Source organism: Cladosporium halotolerans (assembly GCF_011745625.1).
Source record: "Cladosporium halotolerans strain TM138-S3 chromosome Unknown Sca16, whole genome shotgun sequence".
NCBI classification, from domain to species: Eukaryota; Fungi; Ascomycota; class Dothideomycetes; order Cladosporiales; family Cladosporiaceae; genus Cladosporium; species Cladosporium halotolerans.
In genome coordinates this window covers 401,816-416,573 of record NW_027191467.1, presented here as the reverse complement: position 1 = coordinate 416,573, position 14,758 = coordinate 401,816, and the positions used below count along the sequence as shown (strand labels likewise).

The 14,758-nt window shown below is 56.5% G+C and overlaps 5 protein-coding genes across 5 annotated transcripts; 3 read left to right on the top strand and 2 right to left on the bottom strand.

Moving 5' to 3' along the window:
• Window positions 1-583: 583 nt before the first annotated feature.
• WHR41_04865 (uncharacterized protein) lies at window positions 584-4,047 on the top strand (the record flags this gene model as incomplete). Its single annotated transcript, XM_069373471.1, has 4 exons — window positions 584-961; window positions 1,118-2,636; window positions 2,691-3,197; window positions 3,295-4,047. The coding sequence occupies 4 exons, from the start codon at window positions 584-586 to the stop codon at window positions 3,798-3,800; spliced, it is 2,910 nt and encodes a 969-aa protein (XP_069229156.1). The 3' UTR covers window positions 3,801-4,047.
• Window positions 4,048-4,070: 23 nt separating this feature from the next.
• On the bottom strand, window positions 4,071-5,832 carry WHR41_04864 (uncharacterized protein; the record flags this gene model as incomplete). Its single annotated transcript, XM_069373470.1, has 2 exons — window positions 5,670-5,832; window positions 4,071-5,603 (listed from the first exon to the last, which is right to left on the bottom strand). The coding sequence occupies exons 1-2, from the start codon at window positions 5,790-5,792 to the stop codon at window positions 4,071-4,073; spliced, it is 1,656 nt and encodes a 551-aa protein (XP_069229155.1). The 5' UTR covers window positions 5,793-5,832.
• Window positions 5,833-6,033: 201 nt separating this feature from the next.
• Window positions 6,034-7,538, top strand: WHR41_04863 (uncharacterized protein). The gene is made up of 2 exons (XM_069373469.1): window positions 6,034-6,543; window positions 6,608-7,538. Exons 1-2 carry the CDS (start codon window positions 6,077-6,079, stop codon window positions 6,702-6,704), a joined length of 564 nt encoding a protein of 187 aa, XP_069229162.1. The 5' UTR covers window positions 6,034-6,076; the 3' UTR covers window positions 6,705-7,538.
• Window positions 7,415-8,500, bottom strand: WHR41_04862 (uncharacterized protein). The gene is made up of 3 exons (XM_069373468.1): window positions 8,122-8,500; window positions 7,670-8,068; window positions 7,415-7,596 (listed from the first exon to the last, which is right to left on the bottom strand). Exons 1-3 carry the CDS (start codon window positions 8,190-8,192, stop codon window positions 7,536-7,538), a joined length of 531 nt encoding a protein of 176 aa, XP_069229161.1. The 5' UTR covers window positions 8,193-8,500; the 3' UTR covers window positions 7,415-7,535.
• Window positions 8,501-9,025: 525 nt separating this feature from the next.
• WHR41_04861 (uncharacterized protein) lies at window positions 9,026-10,907 on the top strand (the record flags this gene model as incomplete). Its single annotated transcript, XM_069373467.1, has 6 exons — window positions 9,026-9,955; window positions 10,009-10,183; window positions 10,240-10,267; window positions 10,330-10,456; window positions 10,512-10,576; window positions 10,688-10,907. 6 exons carry the CDS (start codon window positions 9,026-9,028, stop codon window positions 10,833-10,835), a joined length of 1,473 nt encoding a protein of 490 aa, XP_069229160.1. The 3' UTR covers window positions 10,836-10,907.
• Window positions 10,908-14,758: the final 3,851 nt, after the last annotated feature.

Genomic DNA, 14,758 nt, shown 5'->3' with positions numbered 1-14,758 from the left:
GAGTTCAGCACGGTCCTGCCGCTCGTCACAGGCTTGGCCCGTCATCCCTCTCCACTCTCCGCCCGCCGCCAGCCACATCCCACCAGCGGCCTGGGGCAGCTGTCGTCACCGGTTCACCAGTCACGCCAGTCCAGTTGCACCCGCAACCCGCCAGTCAGCCTCCAGCCTCTATTCTACCTCCCGGCTCGCGCCTCCCGTACCCTCCTTCCACCGCACCTCATCCGCGACGAAACATTCAGGGAGCACCACACCCTGTGTCGATCAGCGCTGCGGCCTGACTGCGACTGATGACCGCGAGCGAACAACATCGACCCACTTCTCAGCAGCCGCCAGCCCACTACGACTTCATCGCGCGACCGACGGACCCCGCCAACTGCCCGGCCACCGCCGCACCAACGCGAGGCAACCACATCGCCCACTAACGCACCGTCGTCTCAGCCTGCTGCGCGACACACCTCGCGACATCACACCGCCAGCCTCGTTGCCCTACGACCGTCGACGCCCTCGACAGCTCCACTTGCTCCAAGCGCCGGGCTGTCACATCCTGTTCCTGTCGCTTTGAGCTTGAGACGCCGCCGCCGCCATGTCTGTTCGAGGCGAGCGCGTCATTTACCGTGAGCGCGACCGGAGCCGCGAGACCGAACGAGACCCCGACCGACGCTCCTACACCACCGTCAAGCGCTACCAAGTCCCCGACCGCAACTGGGGCGAGGAGGACAAGGTCGACTACGACAAGATAATCGTCAAGCGCGAGCGCCGCGACGACCCTCCGCCCAAGCCCCGCACCGAGATCGATTTCCGCGTCACCGAGCGCGACCGCCGCGACGATGACTGGCACGTAACCGAGCGCGTGACGGAGCGGGAGGCGCCCAGGCGCGAAATCCCCTACCGCGTGCTCGAGCGCGACCACAACCACGGCAGCCGCAGCAACTTCTACTTTTCCGAAAGAGACAGAGAGACCGTTCGTGCACCCTCCCCACCAACCCAAGACAGGATCCGCGAGTTCAGATTCGAGCGCGAGCGGTCGTTTTCACCACCCCACCACCACCATCATCATCACCACGAGGATCGAGGTCCTGAAATCGAAAGGTATAGGAAGGAAACTGAATATTACCAGGCGCCGGCGCCGCAGCCCATTATCATTCGAGAGTCAGCCCCGCAAGCCCCGATTATCATAAGAGAAGAGCGCCGCGAGCCCCAGCAGATCATCATCCGACGTGACGAACCGAACTACGACTTTGTCGAGAAGGAAGAAGTGCGTGACGAGCGACAGTCGCTGGTGCGCAGAGAGGAGCCGCCAGCACCTGTTCCTGTTCCTGTTCCGGCCCCGGCACCAGCACCTTCCGTCAAGCCTCAGGACGAAGACTACTTCTACGAACGCCGCATCCGCGAAGTGGACCGAGGCCGCCATCGCGAGGACGAAATTCGACCCAAGGACAGCGCTTCCCAGTATGGAAGTGACGACAGCTATGAATACGTTCGCCGCGAGCGCATAGTGGAGGGAGACAGCCGAGAAACCTCCCGCCACCGCCGTCGCGACCTGGCTGGCGGTGCTCTTGCTGGTATTGCTGGTGCTCAGATTCTGCGCAGCCACAGGAAGAGCCAGGGCAGGGATCCAGGTGGCCGCGGCCGCTCACTTGTTGGTGGTGCAGCCGTCGGAGCCCTGGGTGCTGAAGCTGTCCGCCGCGCGAAGAGCTGGCGCCGTGGCTCTGGCAGTAGGTCTCGTTCCTGGTCCCGGTCTCGTTCGCGTAGTGGCTCCCGTGAACCTAGGCGCAGGCGGAGACATCACCACCATTCAAAATCCCGCTCGAAGTCTCGCGCGAAGCAGTTGGGAGGGCTTGCTGCTGTCGCTGCTGTCGGTGCACTTGCTGGCTACGCTTTGAAGAACCGCGGGAAAAACAACGAGACTGTAATCATCAACGATCGCCCGCGCCGCTCCCGTTCGAGGCGCCGCAGAGGAAGTGTCGACACCGCCACCACCGGCTACTTCAGCGATGGCGGAACCAGGAGGAGCGAGAGCAAGCACAGAGACCCGGAACACCGCAACAGGCGTATCGCACAGGCTGGACTTGCCTCCGCAGCGGCAGCTGGTATCTGGGAACGCGTCCGTTCCAAGAGCCGCGGCGGCAAATCGCGCTCGCGCAGCAAGAGCAGAATCCGTCAAGGTGTACCTATCGCAGCCGCCGGCCTCGGCGGCGCCGCGCTCGCTGGGTTGTACGAGAAGACCAAGGCCGGCAAGGAGGCAAAGAAGCAAGCCATCATTGATGACGAGCTCAGCAGAGGTAGGCGCCCATCGCGCAGTCGTTCGCGGAGTAGGTCCGTCCCTGCTCCTTACCCTGTCAATGGCAGACGAGGTGTTGATGAAGACCCTATGATAGCTTACGGCGGCGATCCTATCTATCCTGACCGCGGCGGCCGCGGTTACTACAGCGACGAGGAGCCGGGTATGTATCGAAGACGCCACAGGGGAAGCTCTAGCGGCAGCAGCCCCGACACCAGACGTCGCAGCAGGAGCAGGAGTAAGAGCAGAAGAAGGCAATTGGCCGGAGCGGGACTGGCGGCTGGCGCAGCTGGCGCGGCCGGTTACGCTTACAACAAGCACAAAGAGCGCGGCCGTTCTGCGAGCCGGGAACGACGTAAGTCCAGAAGTATCTCGAGTGCGCACGCGAACAGATTACTGACTTTCACAGGCCACGACGACGATTACAGCGAACCGTATACCCCTGATGAGTACGCGCCACCTCACGACTCCGTCGGCTATGACCAGCCACAAGCAGCCTACCCAGGCGGCAACTACTTCCCTCCTCCGCCCACCGACCCGGGATACAATCACCCTGCCGAACCTTATCCTCAACAAGAAGGCAATTACAACCCCTACCCGGCATACAACCCCGCGGACTACCCTCCTGAAAGTTCGCACACGCCTTACGAGCAGACGCGCGGTGCATACGGCGATAGCGACGCCACTCTCGGCGCGCCGTACCCGAACGACACATTCGCAGGCGATCCACGTTACGCAGCGCCAAACGATGCTCCGGCGGCGCGTGGCCGTGAAGACAGCAGAGACCGAGACGGGCACCGTGGCAGGGACCCCGGAAATGTGAGTGGCAATGACCCTAGTACTGCAACCAAGGTTGCGCGCGAAGACCGTGAAAGTAGCAGCGTGGATGAGGATCGCGAGACGCGTCGAGATGCGGGTACGTCGGGGCCATAGGCTTTGATCTGAACCGACTTGAGCATTGAATTATCTTTCCGACGGGACACTTTGCTGACATTCTCTTTTCTCGCGTCTAGATGGTGTAGAATCCCATTCCGAACCCCCTCCGCGTGCCCGCTCCAACAGCCGAGTCCGCTTCGACCTAGGCTCCAACGTCGAGTTCGAAGACCGCCGCAACCGCGCCAGCCCAGACGACCGCCGCTCCTACTCCGACTCCGAAGACACCGTGGCTTCGTCTCGACGCCGTCGACACAACGACGATGACAACGACCGCCACTCGCGCCGCCGCCGGCGCGGCCAGCGCGACCCGCCGTCCCAGCTGTTCAATGACAAGTACGAGCGCGGCCCGCCCTCGGACTCCGGCTCGGACGGCACTGTAGAGCTGCCTGCTCGTTTCGATGAGGAGGGCAATCGAAAGCCGGAGTCTACGGGCAACGAGCTAATGGACCATATTCAGGAGATGTTAGCTGGTAGAGGGCCGGCCGGGAAGCTTTTCAAGGGGATCGCGGGGGATTTCATGGATGACGGGGGACGCGAGGGAAGAAGGGGGAGTAGGAGCCGGAGGAGGAGAGAGTCCGAGTAGTGGACTTCGACGAGCTATTTCTTCTTTCCCTTTCTGATGAGCGATGCTGAGCCTTCCAGCGGAGCGAGCAACGATTTTCCTTTTTCTTTTCTGGGACGGGTAGAGGATCACGACTTGTTACGATCACGGCTATGAGTACGAGGACGGGTGAATTCCATTTCCTTCCGCACGACCAGTGTTATCCCAATCCCTTCTCCACACGAATGATAGTATCATCAAACCGTATATGCGTTTCTCACACATCACATCTAATCGCTCCCCTTCCCCTCCTCAAATCTCCTCCTCAAACGGCCTAACAACCAACCCCTCCTTCCCCAACACCTCCTTCACCTGCCTGACAGTCCACTCGCCGCGGTGGAACATCCCCGCGCCCAGCGCAGCATCCACCGGCGTCTTCTCAAACACCTCCGCAAAGTGCGCCGCGTTGCCCGCGCCCGAGCTCGCGATCACCGGGATCCTCACGGCGCCCTTCACGCTGCGGATCAGCTCGAGATCAAAGCCCGAGTTCGTCCCGTCGCGGTCGATGCAGTTCAGCAGGATCTCGCCCGCGCCCATGGCCTCGACGGCCGTCGCGAGCTGCACGACGTCCAGGTCGCGCGTCTCGCGCCCGCCCTTCGCCGTGCACGCGTACCAGCAGTGCCGCTCGCCGTTCGGGCCCGGGAACGCCGTCTCGACCGTCGCGTGCGGCGTGTCCGCGGGCGAAGCGACGTACACGCGCTTCGGGTCGACGGAGACGACGACGGCCTGCGCGCCGTAGGCTTCGCTGATCTTCTCGATCGCCGTCTTGCCGGAGAGCTTCTTGCCGGCGGCCAGGTACTCTTCGGCGGCGTAGCAGGCGTCGGAGCCGATGGAGACCTTGTCCGCGCCGGATTGGAAGTAGAGGGTCGCGACTTCGAGCGCGGGCACGGTGCGGTTGGTTTGCGGGTCGAAGGTGTCGCGGATGCCGCCGCCGATGGTCAGGGGCACGAAGACGGTCGCGGACGCTTGGCGGAGGACTTCGAGCATCGGCAGGTCCTTCAGGGGGGTGTCGCGGAAGGAGGTGATGTTGAGGAAGGTGACTTCGTCGGCGCCCTGCTCGTAGTACTGCTGCGCTTTGGCGACGGGCTTGCCGAGGTTGCGGACGTCGTTGCCGCCGGAGCCGGACTTCTCGCGCACGTCGTACTGGTCGCCTTTGGTGACGACGAGGTCGCCGGCGTCGTTGGTGCGGACGTCGAGGCAGGCGATGATGCGGCGGGTGAGGCCTTGGGTTGCGGTCGCGGAGGGCGCGGGGAGGGGCGAGGTCTTGGTGCCTTCGAGAAAGGCTTTGAGGACGCGCTGGCCGGCGGCGCCGGACTTCTCGGGGTGGAATTGCGTCGCGAGCACGTTGTTTTTGGTGATGGCGCCGATGAACTCTTCGGAGCCGTATTTGGCGGTCGCCACCGTCCAGCCGTCTTTCTCGAGCTCGCCGGCGCGGTAGGGGACGGCGAAGGAGTGGACGTAGTAGTACTTGCTCTCTGGCCGGAGGCCGTAGATGCTCTGTGATTTGCTCGCCTCGTCGGAGGAGGATGTGTTGGCGGAGTTCCAGCCGATGTGAGGCACGCTCTTGTCGGCATCATTGAATCGCTCCAGGCGTCCCTTGATCACGCCGAGACCGGGCACGTTGGGGTTCTCAGCAGAAGTCTCGAAAAGTGCCTGAAGTCCAACGCAGATGCCCATAAAGGGTTTGCCGGACTGGATGTGTTTCCGCACAGGCTCGACATAGCCTGCGTTGGCGAATTGTGTGAGGCAGTGGCCGAAGTGGCCAACGCCGGGCAAGATGAGTTTCTACATGATCCAAACAGCCTGTCAGCAATCAGCAATGCACCGTCTGGGACAAGAGTGCATTCGTACGTCGGCCTTGGCTACATCATCCGGTGATCGGACCCATTCTACTTCCCAGCCAAGTTTCTCAATGGCGTTGACGAGTGATCGAATGTTGCCCGCTGCGTAATCAAGCAAGTGAACGGTAGGCATCTTTGCTATTACGCTGAATGCAAAATACAAGGTATGACTACAATATATAGGTTGCCAAATAGATGAGGTTGAGTCAAAGCGTGCCGTAGACTGCCTGACTCGCGTACGCCTTCCCAAAAATTTTGGCTGGCGCTCTTTTGGGCGACGCGGGCGCGACACGTCCCGCGCCGCGCCGCGAAAGCTTGCAGCCAAATCCGCTCTTCACTTCCGCCAAACATTGAAATCTCGTCTCGACGCCACTACATCGCCAGTACCAGGATCTCGACTGGGGAAAATCAGCAAAAATGGTCCGCCAACTCAAACATCACGAGCAAAAGCTCTTGCGCAAGGTCGATTTCGCCAACTATGCGCAAGACGCCAATCACCGCGGCGCAGAGATTATTCGCCGCTACTCCCTCACCAACCCCAACGACTACACCTCATACAACCGTCTCGCTGGCCAATTGCGCCATCTTGCGCATCGTATCGCTCTTCTGCCGCCCGAGTCGGCTTTTCGTCGCAGGCAGGAGGACCAGCTGCTCGAGAAACTCAACGACATGGGCTTGCTTGGCATCGGTGGTGGTGGCAAAGGCAAGCTCAGCGATGTCGAGAGGAAGATCACAGTCTCGGCTTTCTGCAGGCGGAGATTGGGTGTTGTCATGACCAGGCTGCGGATGTCGGAGCACGTTAGTACGGCGAACAAGTTCATCGAGCAAGGCCATGTGCGTGTGGGTACGGAGGTTGTGACTGACCCGGCTTTCTTGGTCACTAGGTAAGAACTGTTCAGTTGAGATTATCCTGGTTCTGAGGAGCAATCTACTAACATGTCTTCGCAGGAACATGGAGGATTTCGTGACTTGGGTGGATTCTTCCAAGATCAAGAAGAACATCATGAAGTACCGTGATGCAATGGACGACTTCGATTTGTTGTAGATCCATTCTATCGCTGCTATCTTTCACGCCTCACTCTGGGATGAACGCTTTCACATGCCTCGCACGTGCGCTTCCTGCAGGTCCGCGGGATGTGCCGTGCTCTGTCATGTGCTCACAGGTCGTACCTTCCGCGTCTGCCACAACCGACTCCCCCAGCAGCGTGTGTACTTCCAACACCACGATCGTTGGATCGACAATATCAAGCATTGCCACGGAAGTCTGCTTCTACAGCACGGATCGTACTAAGCCACAACGATCTCTCATCGCCATCTCTGCCTTACTAGCAACACACTCCGATACTACCGTCTCCGCCAATCTCGATTAACCGCCACAACTTCGAGATGGCCAGCAGAAGCGATCTCTCCTCGGCACACAAGTCGCAGCCATCTCCCGAGCCGTTGCCATTGATGGCATTTCATCGGTCGAACAACCCTCTCCACCCGCTCCTCACACAACGTGAGGCGCCATTTCCATACGTCCACCCGGCTACGGTGATGCCACCCACCGCAGACGAAGCCACTCTCGCGGTGCCACCGAGAACGTCGTGGTGATGAAAGTCGTCACTGTTTGCAACTTCAACGCGGCCACATCGGTTTACAGCAATGTGGCTGCTGATAGCAGCTCGAAAACGGCGAACGTGGCTGCAGCTATCTGATCACATGGTCTCATCGCCCGTGAGAGGGTGATCGCCGCCATGACCGTTGCCGAAATTCAACGCCAAAGAGAAGCACTAGGATTGACTATGGAAGCTATTGTGGCAACGCGGCTCTTACATGACGAGAGGAATGAAACAGCCCTTTACTAGCTCTAATATCCCATTCCCCGTTCCACTCATGCCTTGCTCGTCAACTCCCTCAGCAGCCCAAGATCCAAGGGAAACGGTTGTCCCAGCCTATCATACAAGTCAGCATCATCCCATGCCCCTTTTCCACGCATGGCACGCAGATAAGCCACTGTAAACTCACCAAGTAGCCCTCTGACTATGATCTCTCAAATCCTCGCCCGTATTCGGATGCACCAGCGCGCTCAACGGACCCCTCCACACCACCAGCCAGCTCACAAACGCGCCAAACTGCTCCGGCGTGAAAACGTTCACCTCGAACATGCCGATCGGATGCGGGCCGATCGGCCGCTCGAAGAGTGAGTAGACCCGCAGCTCGGGGAATTCGCGCCGAATGCGCTCGTGCAGTTGCTTGGCGTAGGTTGTTTGGGACTCAGAGGTCTGCTGAAAGTAGATGTGGATGTCGAAGCCGCCGCGGGTGCCGTTGGTTATCGGCGAGGGAAACTGGGTGTAGGCGGAGGATTTGGTGGCGCTGGGAGGGTTTATGTAGGATTTGGCGTTGGGTCCGGAGTCATTTTTCTCGCTGAAAGTTGAGGGTTAGTTCGGCAGCCTCAAACCACGGTTGACACGACTCACTCAGGCAGAGTCGGGAGATCTTCGTAGCCTTTGAGAGGGGAAGGGTAGGTGTAGAGGCTTGGGTCGGCCATTGTGGTGGGTAAGAGATAGGGAGAGACTAGATTTTATCGGATGTTCAATTATTCAATGACGCGATTGAGGTTCGATGAGAAATTTGGTTATCGTTTCAAGTGGTTCACAGACGATGAACGGAGTGGGAGACTCGATCTGATATGCATTCATCGCGGATAACGTGATGGAGGGATCTTGGTCAGCGAACGGAATTCGGCCGCGCTCATGGAGGAAAGGCTATTCGCTGTTCCGCCCTTACTCATCAACCATGGGATAGATCGCATGAGACCAGTTTGAAATTTGCTCGCTGATATGAAGACCAGCAGCGGCAATTTTCACTCGTTCGGCCCTTGAGCGAGGTCGGCACAAGCACGGTCGCCGAAAGTGAAGTCCATCCAAGCTCACGCCGCTTCGGCCTTCTTTTCGCCGAGCCCAAACGCAGCATCAAACTCTCCATCACATCCTCCGCAGAAGTGCCCCAGGAACATAGTGGGGCCTTTTCCGGGCACCAATGAGCCTCTTGATTCCGGCATGAAGATGCATCTTAAGCGAACGAGATGTCCGTCCGGGCCGATCATATACCTCGTTTGTCTGTCTCACTCCCCCGCTCATGTCGGCCTCTGGTCGCGTGGCATCAGCATTTGCTGGGTATAGCTGGAGTCATTCCGAAGGGCGTCGAGGAGAGGAGGGTTGCCACGAGGCGAGGAGCTGAATACCTCTGCAGATCATATATATTGGACGCTTTCTTGTCCTGGAATCTCTCACTTGCACTGATCTTTTCACTCGCGGTTGTTTCCATTGCGTTACCTGTCTATTATCATCCTCGCATTTCCGGCCACTCTAATTGCCCACCATGGGTTCGGTCTTGTATACGTTTGGCATTGCCCTGTTTGCTGCCATCGGCACGTTCCTTTTCGGCTTTGATACAGGCATTGCTACCACTACCATCGCCCATCAGAGCTGGATAAGCTATATGGGTCATCCTTCGAAAGGCCTGACCGGCGCGGTGGTTGCAGTGTACATCGCAGGAGAGGCTGTCGGTGCTCTGGTGCAAACAGCTATCGGCGACCGCCTCGGCCGCATCAGATTCATGCAGCTCTGCTGCACCATCGTCACCATCGGAGTCGTCATTCAGACCGCAAGCGTCAACATTGGCATGTTCCTTGCTGGCCGCGCCATCGCCGGTGCTGCAGTCGGAGGCATGGTCTCAACCGTCCCAATCTACCTCAGCGAGATCTCCGATTCTCGTCATCGCGGTCTCATCGGTGGTATCTCCGGCTGCGGCATCTCCTTCGGTACCATGATGTCCAATTGGGTCGGCATGGCTTGCGGATACGCACCATACGGTGCTCTGCAGTGGCGTCTTCCATTGGGCATCCAGATTCCCTGGGGTATTATCATGTTCATCGGCCTCGCGACCTTCATGCCTAACTCACCCCGTCAACTGATCAGGCAAGGAAAGATTGAGCAAGCTCGCATCGAATATGTCCGCATCCACCGTGACCTAGCAAGCCACGAAGTACAGGAGGAGTTCGCGCTCATGCGAGCTCAGATTGAGTATGAGATGATGCGCGAGATTAAGTCCATCAAGGAAGTGTTCCGGCTGTACAGGCACAGAGCACTTGTGTCGATTGCCGTGCAGACGATGACAAGCTTGACTGGCGTCAATGTCATCCAGTATTACCAGACGATCCTCTACAAGTCGCTCGGTATCGACCAGAAGACTATTCTCGCCCTCGCCGGTGTCTATGGGACTTGCGCGTTCTTGTCGAACGCCATCACAGTATGTATCACGACTTCGGAATGGCCTGAACGAGTGCCTGCTGACTTTCGAAGACTAAATTCCTCACCGACCAGTGGGGCAGGCGCAAGATGATCATCGCCGGATTGTCTGGCGTGGTGGTGATCGAGATTTACGCCGCAGTAATGCAGCGAGTGTTTCAGAACACAGACAACAAGGTCGGCAAAGGATTTGCTGTGCTTGGAATTTATCTGTTTGTTATCACCTACTGTGTGTATTGATGTTCCTCTGTGCGGGCTGCGGTGTGATCGCTGACATTATCACAGACGGCATGCTTAACTCAACCACCTGGCTGTAAGCCTACCCTCAACCAACACTCGAAACTGAGATACCCGATACTGACTGACGTTCCACAGCTACGGCGCCGAAGTCCTTCCCATGTCCCTTCGCTCAAAAGTCATGGGTCTCGCGGCTGCATCACACTTCATCGTCAACGTCGGCATCACCGAAGCTGGCCCAACGGCCTTTGCGAACATCGGCGAGGTGAGTGTCGACAATCACACATTGATTTGAAGTTAAACACTAACCAAATCGGCAGAATTACTACTATGTCTTCGTCGCGTGCGCTTTCTTCTTCCTGGTGCTGGCATACTTTTACTTCCCGTGAGTTGATGGAATTCCAACCCTAACGCTTAGAGCCCCAATCGCGATCGCAGTTATATTCTAGCCATGTCAAGGGTACAAGGGCGTGGACACAAGCTAACGAAAAGGCAGGGAGACGAGGCACAAGACTCTCGAGGAAATCGCTGCCGCTTTCGGCGACAAAGTTGTCGAGGTTGGCGAGCAGGATGTCGAAGCGGAGGGCAGTGTGCTGGAGGAGAAGGCTGAATTGCGACATGTGGAGACGAAGGAGGATGTTTGAAGAGGGTTTCCATCCCTTGATGGAGTAATAACATTTCATATCCGATTAGTATTGGTACAATGTCTCCCGTCACTCAATTATCCTCCGTGGGGGGGATTGATGTTGTGGTCAGGTCCAGCCTGGCGCCACTAACAGCCGGTTGACCAGAGACTTCCACATACACGACAAGAAAGTTTTTCACCCATACTACTAGAACTTCTATTCCGATGCATGTGGTGTTAATTTAGACTGCGGATTCGGTACTGGAAGTCGGAACTGGTGGTGAAGCCGAGCCAGGAGTAGTTGTTTGCTTCGGCGTACTCGCTGTAGGCCCCCGCGAAGAACTTCCAAACTCGGTGCCCGAAGATGGAGTCGAAACCGGTGTCTTGTCCGACCAAGTGTTGGGGGTAATAGGATAACTAATGTCCTTGTCGGAACCCAGCTGATTGGGGGCGTCAATGAGCTGTCGGGGCACAGGGTATAAATCGGCTTGAGAACAGTGGTCGACCCTCCCGTAGCAAATTGGTTGATCGGTAAAGGATAGACGGCCCACGCTGTGTTCCACCATTATCAGCACTGTTCTTGCCATTAGAAATTCGGGAGAAAACTCACATTCGCAAGTGTCAATTTTGATCCCACCCCACTTTGGTTTAACGTCCTTGTCATCACCTGAGCCACCAGAGAGTTAGCGCGATTTCACACCGTTAAACATATGAAATGAACTAACATCTGTCCACAACTTCTTCAATCAATCGCTCCTTGCAGTCAACATCCGTCTTGTCTTTTGCTCCTGAGAATTTGTGAGTGTGCTCTCTGCATGAATCATTCGACACATCGAACTCCAAGCCGACATAAAGGCTGGTGTAGTTGTAGCCGGTGAACATGTACGTCTTCCAATATCCACCTACGTCGAACGTCACAGTGCGGTCTGTGGCGCAGAAATCGTTGACAACAGTCTCTACCAGATATCCTGGTACTGGTGTGCCGTATGAACTGGAGGCATTGGCGCGGATACCACAGAAGATAGAAGTGGCGTTGCCTTGTCCAGATGCGAGGTAAGGTATCTCTGCTAGCGTCATGTCTGACTTTTCGAGCTTCTCGCTCAGCTTTGACGCGATTTCCGAAGCAGGGCCGCCATTTGGCACTGCACTTTTCACCTCATTGATGCCAGTTGTTGAAGATCTTTGACTGGCAGCGGAGCCAGTCTTTGCGCAGACGCTCATTTGAATTGACCACTCAAGATTCGCAATAACGCCAGCGAGGCTCGCAATGATACTCTCCGGGACTTGTGAAGGCGAAGATCCACTCGTAATCAGGGAGGTGTTGGGCAATATGGCACCTGCCGATGCCTTGCTCGATCCAGGGTTCGTGCTTCTCGTTCCTGGGGTGCTGTCGCCCGGAAAAGCAATGCTCAACTCTATCCACAGCAGATAAGAGAAGATGTAAAGAACCATTCTGGTAACCTGGGCAAGTCCCAGCGGCAGCTTTCTCAAGTTTGAAGATTAGTTGCACCGAAATGGAGGATATGCCGGACTTGTTCTGATCGCAACTCAGTCCAAGCATCGTATCGAGGAATCTGGGAACAAGAAGGTGTGGTGGATCAGTGAAAGGAAGGCTGGACGAAGTGTAAGAGAAGACAGAAAGAAGCGATGGAAGCAGTGGAGTTTATGATCATCTGTACAAGCGTATGTGCTGGCATAGCACATGCGATGCACCACTATTGATCAAGCATACGCTGATGCCAACGCACGATGGACGCTTGTGATCCCCTCGCGAACACGTGCGATGCATGTTGAAGCTGAAGTTGGGTCTTGATGGGCCCATGGACACCTTCAGTTGGCTGCGATTGATCATTCCAGCCCGGAGTTTGGGATGAGGACCATCTGGGCTGTGGAGAATTGGCAGAGCTCTTTTTGTCGCTATGCTTCAAGAGCTCGTCGGGCCCTCAAGGCAGAAAGGAGAAGGACAGGAGAAACCGGCACTTGGCAAGGTTTCGCAAATCAGAAGGTTCTCATTGACACCAGGAGTTTTGAAATGTCAAGATGCATTCAGTTTCTTCCAGGCATTTCTGTAACGCATCAGCCCTTCCTAGATTGACTCAGAATACTGATCCACGAAGGGACTCAAAAAGCTACCACGCCTTTCTAGCACTATGAAGCCACCGAGATCTTGCAGCCACTCAGACGTAAAGAAATCTCGGGCAGAAGGTCACATTCCAGAGTGCAGCCCATCTGCTGCGTGCTTGAGCGAAAGCAAAACGTTATCGAGCGGCATTGAGACCAGTGAGTCCAATCGTCTACGAATCAGAGAATACCATAGCTTTCTCGCGGCCATCTGCATCGATGCGAGAGGCTAAGCGTCCTTGTCTCCCAGGGAATAAGGCGACAAACTCGCGGCGCAGCGACCGTGCAAACGTTTTAGGAAGCACGACACACGTCTGATAGAAGGGCATCGTACATTGATACCGACTCAGCACTTTTGTATTGCGAGAACATGTTGGGTCCATCAGGGCGCAGAGACAAGCCCTTACATCAAGCCACAGTGTGCCTGGTGGGAGTGGAGGGCGAGCGGATTTTACTCGGAATGGACCGATTGGAGTGACGAGGTCATGAGAAGGAGGGTGACGAGCTAACACACATGATGAGAGATGCCCAAGAGTAGAAATCCCGGTGGCCCGTAGTGTTGGTTGGTGGCAGATGTAGAAGGGAGGTATTCCACATGGGTGGCGCGAGGACGCTTGACAAACCTGTTGTGTCGCACTGGGAAGTCCAACACCGCCGGAATGTCATACCGTCTTCTTACAAGCGAATGGTTCAAGATAGTTGCTCTTGTCACCAGCGCCCAAACGAAGCTAGAAGCTGAAGTGTGAAGATGTGCTGGATAACCCAAGGGCTACTGTCACCGCGAAAGCATCCGATAACACGACCTTCGGATTAGAGGTCGCGTGAAGCTCTACTCACACCTCCTGGGTCGGCTTTTGTCTAAGTTTGAAGGTTTTCGATTGCATCGATGGAACACAATATGCCGTGCTCACACGCAGCCGCTCGAAGCGTTTCGTGGAGATGTCCAGACTCAATTTTCCACCCGTCAATCGTTCGGTCCATTCGTTCGTCTCTGCAGCTGGGTAAGTCTGTTCGTCCGCAGGGGAGACAACCTGCATGGGGGCTATGATATCCGCAGTGATTTGCTGCACGTGATGGGTACCAAAGAAAATGCTACCAGTGGCAGCTTGCTTGTTCGGTATTGATACTTGTGCAGAGACTCGGGAAGGCATTATCCGAATTGCCACGTGATTCAAGTGCAAGCCATGCAGATGTGAAGCCGTTGCGCGAACGCCTACTATATGAACGAGACTCGTATACCATGCGTGACATTGCATCTAATTCGCAAAAACACCACCTTTCCCTGAGAAGCTTCTACGGGTATCAAAAGAATGAACACCTCTTAAGTGAATGTGAACACCGGAATCACAACACTGTTTCACCATGAGTCTGCTCGCCTCGTAGCTCCACCTTCCAAGATGCATATAAGCAGCTTCGATGACCGCCAGCATGGTCTTTTCTCGAACACAGCAGTCATTCAGTCTCTCAATCCAACAACGATCATTTGGTCTTCACAAGTCCCACCGCCAAACCCACCATGTTACCCAATGTATTCGTCACTGCCAACTATGCCGACAGCACTACCAACGACTTCGACCTTGAGAGCAAGTACTTCGGCTGCGTCGTCAACACCGCCGAGTCCCAGCTCCGGTTGCCTGCACCATCAAGGCCACCGCCTATAATGAGAACGACTACGCCGTCGCCGCTCAGGACTTTGACTACAAACTCGCCGCTCTGGCCGCCAGCATGGAGGCTCGGCCGTGGTTCCAGCCACATCAAAGAAGGTGGAGTTCGAGACTGTGGCCACCGTTGAAGAGGTCGTCGCCACCCTTTTCGACGACG

Coding starts and splice junctions, on each gene's coding strand:
- WHR41_04862 (XM_069373468.1), bottom strand. CDS start 8,192: ATGGCCGACCCAAGCCTCTACACCTACCCTTCCCCTCTCAAAGGCTAC. Junction 8,069..8,121: donor GATCTCCCGACTCTGCCTGA/GTGAGTCGTGTC, acceptor CTCAACTTTCAG/CGAGAAAAATGACTCCGGAC. Junction 7,597..7,669: donor CATAGTCAGAGGGCTACTTG/GTGAGTTTACAG, acceptor CTTGTATGATAG/GCTGGGACAACCGTTTCCCT.
- WHR41_04863 (XM_069373469.1), top strand. CDS start 6,077: ATGGTCCGCCAACTCAAACATCACGAGCAAAAGCTCTTGCGCAAGGTC. Junction 6,544..6,607: donor CCGGCTTTCTTGGTCACTAG/GTAAGAACTGTT, acceptor ATGTCTTCGCAG/GAACATGGAGGATTTCGTGA.